The 17,758-nt window shown below is 35.7% G+C and overlaps 1 protein-coding gene across 3 annotated transcripts in view; it reads right to left on the bottom strand.

Moving 5' to 3' along the window:
• Positions 1-306: 306 nt before the first annotated feature.
• LOC145663132 (uncharacterized) overlaps positions 307-17,758 on the bottom strand; it is a 121,019-nt gene continuing 103,567 nt past the window's right edge. For 2 of the 3 annotated variants that reach the window (XM_081729427.1, XM_081729429.1), the window contains exon 5: positions 308-4,225. In XM_081729427.1, the coding sequence (XP_081585553.1) occupies positions 2,231-4,225 (1,995 nt within the window). In that variant the 3' untranslated portion in view covers positions 308-2,230. Of the gene's footprint in view, positions 4,226-17,758 lie in introns of all 3 variants that reach the window. The other variant, XM_081729428.1, reaches the window with a different exon arrangement.

Raw genomic sequence — 17,758 nt, 5'->3', positions numbered from 1 at the left:
ACGCAAAGAAGTAGAGCAACTGTTCTCAACAATTCTCCTCATCAAAAGACAAAAGAAGCTATAGCAAAAAGGAATTCAAGACATGTGAAAAAATGTGTGCTACCGATGAATGCCAAAAGTACGTGAACCAATCTTACACGCAAGACCACAGTGGTTCCAATACTGACATTCCATATGATGACTGGAGTGTTAGCGTTAGTGGAAACGATGATGATGAATGTCCAATTTATAAGGAAAAATGTTCTAAAGATAGGCGAAACACAGATATGCTGTTCGCAATGTTTTACATGATTCTGCGGTCATGAGAGATATGCTACATTTATAGATGGTTAAGTTCCCATTAGCAAAAAGTTTCATGTTTTTCTTATCTTTTTTATTTTCACTTCCTTTATTTTGTACATTTTCATTTTCTTTATTACGCCTAAAAGTGGAATTACATCACCAGAGTCAACTATATATGCTTACTTTTCTTACACTAATACAAATAAAACTGTTGTCCAAGAAACGTAGTTTGATTTGATTTTCAGTTTAGTGTTGCTTTAAGCAGCGAGGCTATATGAGACGTGGACCTACAGCTTAACGTGGGATTCCAACCACATGAATTCCCACCGGGACTGAACCCGGATTTCCCACACCAAAGACGCGTACGCTAACCGCTTAGCCACAAGGGAGCTCCTCGACTGAGGAACAACCATTACACGTTTCATTTATGTTTTGATTTTCATGGAGGACGGAATTAGAACATTCTTTTCTGAACAACTGACAGTCTTGAAATTCCATTTCTAACATAAAAACAAGTGATGACACAGGCAATTCCATTTGGTTTCCAGGTGAAGGAATAGGTAGCATTTGGCTTAGTTCACTTATCTCATCTAGTCTCCAGGTTAAGAAAACGTAACTAGAAGACGAATTTTGGTTCCCCTACCTTATTTAGGCACCTAACATAATATTAAGTCGTTCCAGTCTTTCCTAGTATGTAACCTGTACACTGGAATGGAAACAAAGTCCAACCCGTACACTGGGATAGAATCAAAGTCGGCTTGAGGTTAATGCCAAAATAACAAGGATTGCATCTAAGGTAGTAGGAATATTCCTTCTGTGGCGTAACTATCGGGAAATAATTTCTGTTCACCAGGTTCCAGAGATTTTTAACTTGTGCCCGAAATTAAATATTTAATTTAACGTCCCACAATAATGCCCTTTATGCTAAAGGAGAGAGATGATTAATGAATGTGAGACTGAAATAATTGAAGGAAGAAAAACGTGAAAGGGAACGGCAAATGTTGAGAAAACACACAGATATGATGCCCAGCACAAACTTGCGTGACCGGTGCTCGAATGAGAGACCCCCTCGCACCAGAGGTAAGCGCGCTGGTACAACCGTGCGCCTCCACTTGTACCCAAAACTAGAACTCTTCCTGCGCAAGATTTTCTTATCAATAGTAACAGTCTGCTAATGATATCGAAAGCATCCCATATGTCTGAGAGGGGATGCAAGCTATGGCAAAGGAAACCAATATACAAACACCACAAGTAACTACATTTTGTAACTATGTTACTGATATTGGATTTTCAATATATTTCTTTGTAGTTTAATGTATTACAGCGGAGTATCGAACTGCATTCAGTTTACTAGAAGCGAAACGGAAATTTACGTGAATTCGGTTACTAAATCTGAAATCTTGAGACTAACGATCTGCAGATAGTATGAAGGTCACACTAATAAGTGAAAATGAATTATATTGAAATTATTTAGAGGGGCGATGAAACTGTAGTGAAGCAAGAGTAACTCGATGAATTCCACTTAACCATAATCAAGCTTAGAGTTCAAACTTTGCTCCAAAGAAGAATAATGTTCCATACTATAATGTTGGAGTGATAAACAACAGAAAAACGGTCATATTGAAGTTTCAATTGGCTGAAAAACAACAAAAGAGCGTATTCATAATTTACTAAACAGGTATCTTTTACTGCACCCAAATGTTAAAGAAACTAGGATCCTCACATTACAAACTATTTTCCCGTTACCAGCAGCTAAAAGGATTCGAACATAACTATGACCTGAGACAATGATAGTTACAAAGAACACCGCCAGTAATCTACCGTCAATTTTTGTATGAAAAGGAGCATACATCACATGTTACTGGAATCTTAAGCTAAAGATACAGGCAAGAGTTGTAAAAACGAAAGCCCTGTGTGTTCACTGTACCTCTTTTCTCTTTCAGTTTCTTTATCCTAAATAAGTAACATTCCAAGCTTGATGAACTTGTGGTTGCACCTGAGAAGCTTGCGAGGATGTGGCTTCAATACCAGGTGCTCTCACATTTAATAGCACTTCTGTGGATTCTAAAGTAGTTCTAGGTACTTGAACCTGGATGTATTGGTGTTCCATCTGTAGAGGCTGCAGAGATGTTAAGTCATTGGATGGAGAAAGAACATTATTACCAGCGGGAAGAGAGATTGTATTTGGTATTCGGACTTCCATTGTTGCACTAGGGATAATGTGTTGAAGAATCTCAACATGTTGATGTCCACCTGAAGAATGAGGTGAGAAAATGGCAGAAGAGGTAGTTGGAGGCTGCAATTGGTGAAGTGTAAGTTCCGAATGTTCCTGTGTATGTGATACTTGTGAATTTGTAATGGACGGACCATGAGTTGTACTATCAGCTGATGTAAGCGCAACGGCAGTGACAATGGCTTCCGCAGGCATCATTACGCTTACAGTTTTCTTCCCAGGGCCGGGGTCCCCTACGATATGCTCCTCAAGGTGGAAATGGAAATCATCTCGGTTGTGAAATTCTTTACAACATAAGTTACATCTTAACATTTCTTTGTTGGTATCAGTGTGTTGCGTCAAGTGTTGGTGCAAAAGAGTGGATTCGCTAAACGTTTCTCCACATACTTGGCAGGCGTACGAAGAGGAAGTGATTGGAGCTACGGGCGTGTGAAACGTAGCATGTTTCTTAAGACTATCTTGATACCTGAAAGTTTTGTTGCACATATCGCACTTGTATGGTTTCTCACCAGTATGAACTCTTGAGTGAATATTTAAGTGAGTGGACGAGGGAAAACTTTTACCACAAGTTAGACACACAAACTGTCCACCTACTGCCTTGTCACTTCCGTGTGTTCTCAAGTGTTTATTTAAAGTACTTTTACTGGTACACTTTCTTTTACATATTGTGCACTCAAATGGCCTTTCTCCAGTGTGCGAGCGGAAGTGTTGCCTGAGAGCATCCGGACGCGCAAATTGTTTATTACAAAGAGTACATAAATGTGGTTTCTCACCCGTGTGTTGCCGTCGATGATAAATTACGGTGCTCCGTCCAGCAAATTTCTTGTGACAAATATCACATGGGAATAATTTATCACCCGCATCCGAATGACTCATTCGCATGTGAGAAAGTAACTTCGATTCCGTGGCAAAAGAGCGATGTTGACATTTCTCACACTTAAACGGGCGTGTTTCACTATGTATTTGCATATGTCTCTGTAAATGGTTCTTCTGAACAAATCCTTTACCACACACTTCACACTGATTTTTCTTTTGTCCTAAATGCGTTCCGTCAATGTGCATTTGTAGTAAATTGGCCGTGGAGAATCGTTTGGAGCATGTCTCGCATTTGTACAATTTTTCGTGAGTTTTCATATGTGTCCATAGAGCATGGCGAGTGAATGACTTACCACATACTTCACAGACAGCGTTCTTGTTATTTTTGAAGTGCGTCTGTCGATGATGATTTAATCCCGTTCGTCCAACGAAATCCTTGCCACATATGTCACATTTGAATGGTTTATTACCCGTGTGCGTTCTTATGTGTTCTTCCATGTATTCTTTCCTGGAAAACGATCGATGACACACATCACATATAAACTGCTTATCCTTCACGTGAATATCTTCGTGCTTTCTAAGGGCACTTTTCACAGAAAAATTCTTCCCACACTCTTTACAAGAATACGGACGAGCGCCTGTGTGTGTCCTGATGTGCATTTTCATTTGACTTGGCTTACTGAATCCTTTGCCGCAATATTTGCATCTTATGATCTTGGCATTCGGATGAATTATCATGTGGTCTTTAAACGCTCGTCTTGTCTCAAATTTCTCACCACACGTATAACACGTACACAAAGCATCTGAGTTGTTTTTTTTGACAGTGGGAATATTATTGCCGACTTCCTCATCTTCGTCGTTAGTATCCACAAAATCGTCTGCTGTCTCTTCACACTGTTTGAGAGAGAAAATAAAACTGAACTTAGAACAAGAGATTATTGTCATGAAAGCCTGTAAGAAAAGTAGACATGTAAATAAAAGTATTTGACCATGCTCTTCTATTTTCATTTCCAGATTAGTATTAAAAAAAAAAAACGAATTTTTACTTACAGTTGTCAGCAATATCAAGACATACAAGATTTGACAATAAAGTTCCAAGAATAATGCTGATACCTGGTTTTTGCTAATGACAAAATTGTTCATCATATGAGATTAATATTATAATATTTTTTTCTTTTACAGAACCTGTTATGTTGTATGGTTGTGAAACATGGCCGCTTATACTGAGGGAAGAACGTAAACTGGAATTATTTGAGAATAAAATCTTGAGAGGAGCATTCGAACCCAAGAGAAATGGGAATGGCGGAAACTTCATAACGAGGAGCTGCATAATTTGTACAATTTACCGAACATTGTTAAGGTCATCAAGTCTAGGAGGCTCAGGTGGGCAGGTCATGTAACCAGAATAAAAGAAAGTAGGAACACTTTCGAGTAGGTACACTTTAGCAGTTGTAACTGGAAATCCAATCGGAAAACGACCATTAGGAAGACCTATGCGCACATGGAAGAACAATATTAAGATGGATCTCGCAGAAATAGGAATACAAATAGAAACTAGATCCAGTTGGCTAAAGACAAAAGTCAATGGAGAGCTTTTGTGAACGCGGCATTGAACCTCCGGGCTCCATAGGCCATTGACCGAGTTAGTTAGTTAAGACAGGTGAAGATTCGGTAAAGAGGGGTGTCTGTGCCCCTTTAAATGTCGGTCGTTGAAGATAGACTAGTTCTCATTGTTCCACGATAGGAGAACACGGTACCAAGGCGTCTTTGATGACAGAGGCACAGGGTGTCTTTGATGACCAGGGTACAGATGCTCTAACAATCCACGACACTGAGAATCAGTGTCTTCGATGACTGATGTTCAGAAGGGAACAGATTTTTCAGTCCTGGAGCTTTACTGTCGAGCCTTATAGATCAGAAAAATGTTTAGTGAGTATATGATGAATGGAAATTAATTACATAGGTAACAACTAAAAACATTAACATATGTATATATGACACTAAACACAAGCATTTTGAGGATATGCGTATATGTTAATGATTTTAGTTACTATCTTGTAATTAATTTCCACGTATCTTATCATCACTATCCTTCCTTTCTATCTCTTGACAATGCTGACAGTTATCAGAGAAAATTCCACGTTTGGTATAATTTGTTGAACTCATATGAAACTAGATTTAGAAAATCCAAGTTCTGAATTTATTTAAAAATTAATTCATTTTGCAACACTCATTACAAATTAAAGCAAGATTTTACATCAAGTGCAAATATCATCACATGTACCATTATGTATTTTAATACAAGTGAAGGCGGAAAAAGAAAATGGTCCAGTTTTGGTTGAAAAGACGAAGCCAATACTTTTGCAACTAAAAATATGTAGAGTGAATAAAGTCGGTTAAAGAATGAGCAGAATGATAGTTCAGAAATATTGGTATTCTGAGTCAACTAAATGTAAGTAAGAAAGACCAGAAAAGCAATAGAACTTGCGTTTACTGTATTGGCCCGAATATAGAGGTGCATGTCAAAAAAAAAAAAAAAAAAAAAAAAAAAAGGATATTTTTATGCGGGGTTAGCAATACTGATGAAGTTAAGCATGCCCACGAGAGATAGAATCGTCCAAGTGAAGTTATGTACATGCGAGTAGAAGTAAAGTGAAATGGCTGCTGTAATACAAAATCCCGCCAAATGTGAAGTGAGATCTGTCTACGATTCTGAACATCAGAGAACAGAATACAGCTGACATCCATCGGAAATTATGTATCATTTACGGACAGACACTAATGAGTAAAGGGAAGTTCAGGCAATTGTGCAGAGAGTTTTAGGAGGGGCGATTAAATGTCATGACGATGAGCGTATCGAAAGGTCTAGTGTTCAGAGAGACGATCTGGTAGAACGCTTTAACGAGAAGTGCGATCCAATCGCTGGTCCAGAATATCTGAATTCGCCAGTTTCCAGAAGCGTCTATGTCTTGTTGGGGGGAGAATGGAGATGACCTCTTTTCTCACATAACGACAGGGATGAAACCTGGATATTGTATACCACTGAAGAGTCGAAATAGAAGTCAATGCAATGGTGGCACTCTGGTTCTTCTAAAGCAAAGAAATTCATACAAATACCATCAGTTCACAAAATTGTGATTCTTGTGGAATTCTTGAAACCAGGATGAACAATCACAGCAGATGTGTATTGCCAAATACTGAATAATCTACGACGTGCCATTCAAAATCGGCCCAGAGAAATGTTACGCTCTGGAATTCTTCTGATCCATGACAACGCTTGCACATACACAGCTACTCATACTGTTGAGACAATTCAATTATTTCGATGGGAACTATTCAATCATTTCCCTTATCACCCCAATCTTGCCCCCATCAATTTCTTTCTTTTCCTCCACCTGATAAAGTGGTTTGTATCGAAGCGTTTCAGAGATAGTGAAGTGCTCAAGACATCAGTTCTGGACTGGCTGCACTCTCCCGTGGAGATACAGAAGCTTGACTACGTCGAAAAATAGCCAAGGTGTGTATTTGTATATTAATCACATTAAATTTCTTCTCTTATTATTATTATTATTATTATTATTTTTTTTTTTTAATATCGGCCCTTTTGTTGACATGTGCTTCGTAGTATGATATTTTTAGTAAAGAGACAGTTTAATAAAATTCATATTCGTATTATAACCCCAACCTAGTCTTTTACGTTAAAATAAATTAAAAAAAAAAAAAGCTTATTTCACACTACGCATTCTGACTTGAATAATAATATAAAAAAATATATGGTATATTAAGGTTTGATTTGATCGGCACGTACAACATATTTGTGTGTTTTCAGTGCGCTTGCACGAGATGTTCAACTCAATGTGAGTACTGAATACGGACTGATAAGAAGATGCAAAAGACCAGAATTTAAATGTTTATAATGATGATAAAACTTTTCAATAGAAATTTTCATTGACTTCACACACGTAACGATTCGTTCAAAATATTACAAACAACAGACAGTATGCACTATGAAAGTGCTCTTAGTTGCTTTATACGAGGTGTGGCAATTAAATAACGAGACGTATCATAAATGTGATGTATTGCAAAGAAAGTTACAGTTGACTGTTATCCCCTTCAATATACTCCCCTCCCCTATTTATACACCACTGCATACGTGCCTTCCATTGTTCAAAGCAATGCTGTAGGTCATCAGATGTCACCCTGTTCAACAACTCTGTCGTTTTTCGTTTCACCTCTTCCACACACTGAAAATGTGTTCTCTTCAATGCACTTTTCACTTTTGGGAATAGATAAAAGTCACAGAGAGCCAGGTGTGGGGAATACTGAGGATGGTCGAGCACAGGAATGCGCTTGGCTGCTAAAAACTGCTTCACAGAAAGGGCATTATGGGCAGGCACATTGTCTTGGTGGAGGATCCATGCATCGTTCTTCCACAAATCCGGTCTCTTCTTCCTTATTCTTTCCCTCAGCTTGATTAGGACTTCTTTGTAGTAGGTCTGATTCACCGTTTGACGCTGAGGCACCCATTCAGTCATGATAATACCCCTGATATCGAAAAAAAAAGATGAGAATTGCCTTCACTTTGGACTTGCTCATTCGTGCTTTTTTCATTCTTGGAGATGTGGGGGTCTTCCAGTGCATGGATTGACGCTTAGTCTCGGGGTCATACTGGAAAATCCATGTTTTATCACATGTGATGACACGTGTTAGCAAGTCTGGTTCTGCTTTGTGTTGTTCCATGACGTCACAGCAAATGGTCTTTCGAATGTTTTTTTTTTTTTTCCTGAGAGAGGTTTCTCGGGATAATTTTTGCACAAACTTCTGTCATGTTTAAATTGTCATGCAAAATTTGTCTTACTGTCTCTTTGTTAATGTTCGTCATGTCTGCGATCATCCGAATGCTCAGACGTCCATCTTTCCGGATAAGTTCATTAAGTTTTTGAACATTCTCGTCCGTTCTTAAACTCAGAGGGCAGCCGGGTCGTTCATCATCTTCAACCTCCTCCCTACCTTCTGAAAATCGTTTGTGCTCTTCGAAAGCTCGCGCATGTGACATAGCATTATCACCATAAACATCTTTTAACATTGCACAACATACGTCGGTGTTTTGTTTAATTTCACCAGAAATTTTATGTTCAGAAATTTGATGTTAATGCGCTGCTCAACTTTACTGTTCACCATGATTCCAGCACTACTACAGAACACCTCTTCATGCAAACCTGAAAAGAAAAAAGAACCTTTCAGAATCATGAAACAAACAGTTGGTGCTCATGAAGGTTCAAGATCAACAGCACATCATTAGCTACCTCCCCACCACGATCCTGCGCGACAAGAGGTGGGCAGTCTCGTTATTTAATTGCCACACCTCGTATATATCTCTTGACTTCTTGTTTCTTCCAGGAAGTCGATCATATTTACCTCTCGCAACAGTGTCCATACTTCCATTATCCAAGAATTACTACTTCTCTCTGTTTCATTTGATAATCAACGCATTGTTTCTGAATTTCCCTCCCGTTTTCTATTTTGTACAGGTTTGGTCAATACTTTAGTGCCCGTATTTTCAAGACTGAACTCATGGGATATCTCTCTGTTTCGCGTAGGACCTCGCTATTATGCCAATTGTGGTACCTCTGGTATTTAATTTGTAAACTGCGTTTCCTCTTTATTAATGACGTTATTAGTACAGTTTCTGTTCCAGATTTCAAACATGTACAGAAGTATGGGGAGTAATAATGTATTAAATGTATGCATGGCCAATTTCAGCAGAATATTGTTGCCTGTTCATAGTTTTGAGTATAGTGATTTCTTTTTTTCTGTGATAGCTGCCACCCTTCTCTGGTGGTCGACCCAACTACAATTATATGATATGTTCACTTTAAGAAGATTTTTAACTGTTTCTAAATCCTGCCCCTGACATGACCATCTGTCGCCTTTCGCCAGTTTGTACTCCTTTTTATTAAGTACAACTACCTTAGTCTTGTTCACATTCAAGAAGTGAGAGAATATTGCTCTAGATATTAGGTTTACAAATTTTTGCATTTGCAAATAGGTATAATTAATAAAAATCCTCATATTCGAAATATTTTCACATTTATTAATACATTATATTATATTACATGCAGTATATTGACAATAAGTACATCTTAAAATCTCGTGTGCACTATTCTTATATTTACAAATATGCTATATTAATGTGAGCTTTTCACGATTATTTTATACAATTCAATACACTATGTACATTTTTACAATTATTTACACTAGACTATGTACATTTTGTAATTATTTACAATAGACTATGTACATTTTTACAATTATTTACAACAGACTATGTACATTTTTACAATTATTCACAAATATTATTTACAAAATAGATTATACTTAATTAATTAGGATAGCTATTTATACATTCATACTATTTACATTTTTTAGTTTGATTGTATTATTTTTTGAATGTTTAAATTTTTAACTTTTTTAATTTTACATATTTTTGAAATATTTTGTGATGTTTGTATACAATTTTAAAATATATACATGTTTACACTTATTTACGAAGTATTCAATACACGTTGACATATGTACATCTGTGCAAGCTTAATAAATCCCCATTCAACATCAGAAGTGATCGCAAAATTATGAAAAACAGAAAACCACTCCTCAACAACGGATGAATCTTCAGAAGCTTCATTTTAAATGGCCAAGATTTGTTCTCATCTTCTCTCAAATACCATTATCATAATTCTTCTCAATTTGAATTAATTTCATAGCAAAATCATTTATTTCTTTTATATTTGGTTTCAGTATATTCAACAGTCTCCTCTTTTAGTAACTTTTAACTGAAGAATTGGAAAGTTTGATGTCAACCATTAAACCCCTTTCTAGAAGCCATGCGTTCACTCTGACTCCATATATATATATATATATATATTTAAATAATTTTGTCAACTTTGCAATAGCTATTTATGATATATTTCTGCCCTTCCTTTTTAAGAAGCTTCTTGATACAGTTCTCAAAATAATGACTCAAATTTCGACGACCATCTTTCTCCGTGCGTCAGACATGATATGATGATGATGATTGCCAAAAGCCTTAGGGTTCCTCCTCTGAACTTTACGGTAGATCTTATCTGTATCTGTCTTAAGATTCTAAAGTGTTGGGCTGGAACAACACTGAGATACTGCTACATAGTTTATCTCCAACTGCTCTTCAGTGTGAGTAGATGTGCTGTTGCTGGTTCCATACTTTGCACGAAAAGCAAAAAATTCACGTTATCATTTATGGGATGAAGTAAACATAACGCCAATACTAAGGCAACTTCCAAACATGTGCACTAATCAAGCAAAAGCCAACAGTTAGTACTGTATATGCAACTTAGCTGCTGATGTAAATGCACTACCACAAGCATTCTCTTCTTAGAGCTCTGTAAAAATGATCGTACTCATTTGGACATAACCTTACTCCGTAGAAACTAAGGCTAGTAACTGTTAGTTCATGATTTGTCTTTTGTCTGCTGAATTCTTATAAGAGCTCGAGCACCAAGTACTCTCAATTATATATAGTTTGCCTGGCATTCCACTACTCCTCTTGTTGTGACATTTGATAGAACATAATCTTCGAGTATTCTCTACAGATTTACAGCATTTCCTCTTTAAAGATAGAAATGGAGAGATGTTTCTGCAGAAGAATTGACCAGCAAATGTAGGCGACCTCATACTGCTGTTATCCATGGGGAAAAGTCACTGCAAAGGAGGAATAAGTGTTGCCAATATATGAAAACTTTAACGACAACTAACAAACACGGCTTTTATCGATATCAAACGAGTCATTGTTGGTGATGAGATGTCTTCAGGAAGCAACGTTCTCCAGTACAACACAGGCTGTTTCGTCTTAATAAAATTCCTCATTGGAGGGTCCCAAATAATGAATATTTGATATAGTGCTACGTCTTTCGCTAACAGAGCAGCTGCCATTGAACTTATTTGGGAACCTGAAAGCTGTGAGTGTGTAGCCCCCCCTCACTCCCATTCCATTTTAAATTTCCCAGTTACTGTTGGCTGAATTGGAATGAGGCTTCATGTACTGTTCGTCGACGCAAACTATGTTTTGGTTTTATCTTTGTGTGAGTTGGCAATTCTGTGAGTGATGACTCGTGCTTCCTGTCCACCGAATAAAGGAGGTGTAAAGTGGTTATGACAATCAAAAAAATAGTTCCTTGAATTCAAATGCCATCGTAAAATACCTTCACTGTTTTTAACACTTTAATTGTTTTGTATTAATTGCAAACTTATTTGACGGCCTTTGATATTTGTATTTCTGATGAAGGATATTTATTATGAATATTTATAAAATTTTTCTGGTGTGCTCAGCGTAAAGATATTGACGCTGAGGCAAAAAAAAGCCGCGAAAGGTACTCTAAGTGGTTATGGTGGTCTAAATTGGTTCTACTATAGTGACGCCCGAGAAAAATATCAAAGTTTTGCCTCGCAATCATTGAAGATTTAATAAGTGTGATAATAAAAAGAGTAAGCTAAATCTGCGCAGGTATATAAATATAAATTTAACACAAAAAATATGTTCGTATACCAAGACAACGTTTAATATGTGAAATCACGTAAGTAACGAGGCATGAGCAAAGAACTTGTACAAATAAAGGGGTGAATTCCACTTGGAATTGAAAAGTAATTACCTCCATGGAAGCTAAATAATGACTGATCAACGAGCAACAAGAAGCATGGAGAAATCTTCTTCGTAAGAATGATTACATGATCCCCCCCCCCAAAATCCATCAATTTATAGTGTGGTTAAGTGTAATACCGAAATGGCGTGTGTTTAATACTAGTGCATCGCGTAATATAAAATTTAGCCGGCATTCGTAGTGCGTTATCTTCCTTAAAGAAAGAAAGAATAAAATAAAAATATATAATAATTTCTTCGCATAAATTACACATTAATAAAGTTTTGGGCTTATGGTGTGTTCGTACATGTTAAATAAATCACTAATAAAATGTTGTAATGTTGTAAACGTAAGTATTATAAACCTGTGTTAAGCGAATAAAATTTACACACTATCTATTTCTTTATGTGCAATTACCTTTACAGCATTTCTGCACAATCACTACAGAGTGGCTGGATGTTATGTCTAATGACTTGCACTTATGCCGCTGATACCAGCAGGCGTGGTAAGGATGGTGGGCACTCGCAGTCGCAACCTCAATGAAATAGTATTGTGGTTCGAGATCCAATTTGGAGGTTTGCGCACTCTCTATTGTAGTATTATTATTTGTATTGCGAATGTCTTCTTCACGCTAATTACTAAAATCCACCACAGGTAAGCCGTATTGAACAGAAGTTGTTTCCAGCGGAGTTATAAAACTTGGTTATCCCGAATGGGATCAGGTAAGAATCAAACTCTTCCGGTTATAAGAATAACTGCCCTGAACAGGAACCGAACCCAACACAATCCAATTGTGTTATAAAAATGGCGCTCCGAAACAGGAACAGAACTCCTTCACCGTACATGTAAAAAGTAGTGATTTATGTGTAGAAACGTAAAGGTATAAAGTATCTGACTCGTACTTAGAAATTTTCTGCAATTGTGAAAAATGGATGAAAGTAATGTTAAGTTAGTGCTGGACGCACTGAAAGCAAATAAAGAGGAACTTATTGAACAAACTAATAAAGAAATCCAAAATTTACGTGAATCGTTAGAAAATAAAATAGAAAAGAGTAATATATCTTTAGAACACAAAATTGAAAGGGTTAGCGAGCAAACTAATAGTGTACGTGAGTCTTTAGAAAGCAAAATTGTTGAGATCAATGATTCCTTAGAAAACAAGATGTTAGAAATTTCAGAGGCAACAAAACAACAGATCGACGATAAACTCCAGGCACAAATAGAAGTTGCAAAGAAAGAAATTTGGGGTAAAAGTGAAGAAAAGGGGGTCCAAGCACTTGAAAAAATTGAATCAATTGAAGCTCCAAATGAAAAGGCTAGTTGTGCAGATGTAGAACAAGGGTGCCAAAAGGGTGTAAATGAGTTAGTTTTTGTTAGCGCTTGCAATGGTAAAGAAAAAAGTAGTCAGCCAGTATCATACAAATGTAAAGGTTTAGTTAGCCAAACTGTTACGTTAAGTAGGCCTAGTGTTCGTTCGAAGTTTAAACAGAAAGTAGATGCGTTGAACATAAAATATTTGTCATGTTACGGAGGAAAGTGCACTGATAGGTTTTGTACGTGTAATTGTACTAATGTAGTAATATTAATGAATGGAGGCAAGAGAATGCGCTCTTTACTCATTAGTCATATGTTAAATTTAATGGAGCTAGGATGCGTCCAAAGCACGTTACAAACAGATAAGTTAGCATGTATTCCAAGTAATGACATATGTTCGTACTTCGTGAACATAGTTAGGGTTCAGATTGACAAAAAGGAAAACAGTGGTAACAGTTCTCACTTGGTGGTAATAAATATGTATGTTGTAAATTTCAAGCGCATAAGGTTTTATTGTTTTCTATGCACCCAAATATGTGTAATGAATGATGAAATCAGTTCAGGCACTAGTAGCGTCAAAGAGAATAATGTTAGTGGAATGTCATGGCACAAACAAGTTGAAAGTTGTCGAAATAATTTTAGTAAGTTGCAGTACATTTTGAGTAAATCCGTCAGCAAGTATAAATATTGGTTACAGCGTAATAAGCACACGTCCGATAAGAAACGAAAGTTGTGTAAATTGAAACGAAAAATAAAAGGCATGCACAAAATATTGCGATTTTTTGAAAGAATGTCAAAGTTTGTCCGTAGGAATTTTAAGAAAACCCAATGTAAGCACAAAGGCAATTGTATGGTGGTAAGTAGTAATGAAAAAAGCAATGTAGTCACTCCAGAAAAAGCACAATCAGAAAATGTAAGTGAAAAGCGAAATGAAAAGTTGAAACCTAGTAAGCGTTGTAAGTTGTTCAAAAGGTCAAAAGTCAATGTAAAAGGAAACGATATGCAGGAATTAGTCGTTAAAAATCATGTTGGTGTCCGTGAAAAATGTGGAAATCAGGTGAGAAAACCGTGTCGTAGCCAAGCGTCGAAAATTCAAAACAAACGCGAGAAAAAGGCAAAAGTTAGGTTAGTCCAACGAACTTGTGCTAGGTGGCACGAGCATTTAGTAACAGCATCTACGCGTAAGCACACAGGGAAAATGAAAAACCGGGTTGATCATAAAAGCAAATTCAATGTTTCATACAAAATTGGGCAGAGAATTTCCCGTAACAAAATTTTGAAAGAAAATAAATGCAGTATACATAATGACGAAATATGTGGAAATTGCATGTTAGTGAAGCAATGTGGTAAGCCGAAAGTCAAAATTTCTGCCAATATACGATTTATTGTAGCTACTGACAGTGAAAAATCATACGCGTATGGAAAGCCAGTGTTCATCAAAGTAAATATTTGTCGCAGAAACCACACAGGCGATTACGAAGACTCGTTTATTAAACGTTTTGGAATAAAATTCAAAATTCTTGTTGTACTCGAGAAACCAAGAGTAGGAATTGGATAGAAATATGTTTGTGAGAAAACCGGATTGTGTACATTTAGAAAATTTGATCGCAGCAATGTTTAATATTCTTGAATATTACAAAAAAAAAAAAAAAAATGATGATTGTAAAATTAAATATTTCTTTTAAACCGTATAAAAATTAAAAATTGAGAAGTTTGGCAAATTGTTAGATCCTTTAACTGGTAAATCTATTGGTTCACATTCAGTGGATAGACTTAAGGTGTGGAAACCTACGAAACAAACTCGTAAAATCTGGTTAGATTTAGCAGTAAAACATAGTTCTAAGAAATATCATGATGTAATTTCAAGCGAATTTAAAAATTCAGATCTAAAAAGTAGTGTTGAAACCGTTCTTTGCAATGCATTAACTACAACACCAGTATGTTTGTCTCAAAGTGTTCAATCGAGAAGCAATAACCAACGAATACATAAAATTTTAGAGAAATTGCTAGATATTGATAAGTATTTGAATTTTCTGTACTGTAAAAATTTATGCTCATCTGATGTATTGGAATTTGCGTTAGTAAATCTACAGAATCCTTATGTGGCACTAAATGAGCAAGTACAAGGAATGTAAAAAAAAAAAAAAAAAAAAAAAAAAAAAAAAAAAAAAATTGTTTCAAATGATTTATGCAGGCATCTGTGACCCGCTATGCGACTTCCAGATGGCCGTTGATATTTCTTTTCCAAAGTAATGGAAAAACCAGCAAAGAAATATGCCAAGTCATGGAGATGAGGTTCCCCCCCCCCCTTATGTGTATTGGGTAATGTAACATGTTTTTAATGCTCGGAGTAAGCTATTTTGGTAAATCCCATTCTTTATTACTTTTAAGTTTTTAACCTTGTATTCTTTAATTCGGCCTCATCTCGGGGTGGTAAGACAAATAATTTATTGTGGGTAGGTTTCTTCGAAATTTAGCCAGGCAGATCTTGTCGAGTGATCAGAGAGACTCATAACTGAATTATTACGTTGTAAAAATTTAGCTGTGAATCTTTAAGGCGCCGATAAATTTTATTAAATCTCGACTAAAACGTATATTACTTAATATTGTGTGAAACAAAGTTTTTAATATGTAATATGTTTTAAAAATTTGTTTACGAATGAAAGATTTCATTTCATATATCCGTGTTATTGTATTATTGCATTGTGTTTGAAGTTAACTAACTAATTAATAGTGCTGTTTAAATGTTGTATTTTAAAGGTTGAAGAATGGAAATATTACATTATTAGGAGTTATTTTGAGAATTAGTTATAAGGAAGCATATATTGATGAAAAGGTTATTTTTGCATTTCGTGTGTTATTTTTCTCAAAATATTGAAAATTTTATGTGTTTAGTATGATAAGAATATTTAGTGTGAGGTGTAGTAATACGAGTCAGATACTTACAAAAAAAAAAAAAAGATTGAAATTTTACAATTTAAGTAATGGTGTAAGAAATATATTAGTTTGATGTTAGTAAGTAGAATATGAATAATATATAATATAAAATGAGAATATAATAGATAATCAATATTATTCAACTTATATTGAAATCTTGTTTTATAAAAACAAATGTAATTTTATATTTTCGCATATACACACACAAAAAAAAAGAAAGAAAGCCCATAAAATAAAAGCCCATCTACGTTTGTGGAAAGTGTTAGTGAATCATAATGAATCAAATGTTAATAATGGAAAAAACAAGAGGAATAATAACCAAAAAAAAAAAAAATAAAAATAAATTTAAGAAGAGGAAACGCAAGATCCCAGGGTTCTGATAATCTTCAAAGAAGATCATCGTCCATATCGCACGCCATTTGTGAGTGTGTAGCCCCCCCTCACTCCCATTCCATTTTAAATTTCCCAGTTACTGTTGGCTGAATTGGAATGAGGCTTCATGTACTGTTCGTCGACGCAAACTATGTTTTGGTTTTATCTTTGTGTGAGTTGGCAATTCTGTGAGTGATGACTCGTGCTTCCTGTCCACCGAATAAAGGAGGTGTAAAGTGGTTATGACAATCAAAAAAATAGTTCCTTGAATTCAAATGCCATCGTAAAATACCTTCACTGTTTTTAACACTTTAATTGTTTTGTATTAATTGCAAACTTATTTGACGGCCTTTGATATTTGTATTTCTGATGAAGGATATTTATTATGAATATTTATAAAATTTTTCTGGTGTGCTCAGCGTAAAGATATTGACGCTGAGGCAAAAAAAGCCGCGAAAGGTACTCTAAGTGGTTATGGTGGTCTAAATTGGTTCTACTATAGTGACGCCCGAGAAAAATATCAAAGTTTTGCCTCGCAATCATTGAAGATTTAATAAGTGTGATAATAAAAAGAGTAAGCTAAATCTGCGCAGGTATATAAATATAAATTTAACACAAAAAATATGTTCGTATACCAAGACAACGTTTAATATGTGAAATCACGTAAGTAACGAGGCATGAGCAAAGAACTTGTACAAATAAAGGGGTGAATTCCACTTGGAATTGAAAAGTAATTACCTCCATGGAAGCTAAATAATGACTGATCAACGAGCAACAAGAAGCATGGAGAAATCTTCTTCGTAAGAATGATTACATGATCCCCCCCCCCCCAAAATCCATCAATTTATAGTGTGGTTAAGTGTAATACCGAAATGGCGTGTGTTTAATACTAGTGCATCGCGTAATATAAAATTTAGCCGGCATTCGTAGTGCGTTATCTTCCTTAAAGAAAGAAAGAATAAAATAAAAATATATAATAATTTCTTCGCATAAATTACACATTAATAAAGTTTTGGGCTTATGGTGTGTTCGTACATGTTAAATAAATCACTAATAAAATGTTGTAATGTTGTAAACGTAAGTATTATAAACCTGTGTTAAGCGAATAAAATTTACACACTATCTATTTCTT

Source organism: Thermobia domestica, chromosome 10 (genome assembly GCF_964235325.1).
Source record: "Thermobia domestica chromosome 10, izTheDome1.hap1.1, whole genome shotgun sequence".
NCBI classification, from domain to species: domain Eukaryota; kingdom Metazoa; phylum Arthropoda; class Insecta; order Zygentoma; family Lepismatidae; genus Thermobia; species Thermobia domestica.
This window is presented reverse-complemented; position numbering and strand designations above follow the sequence as displayed.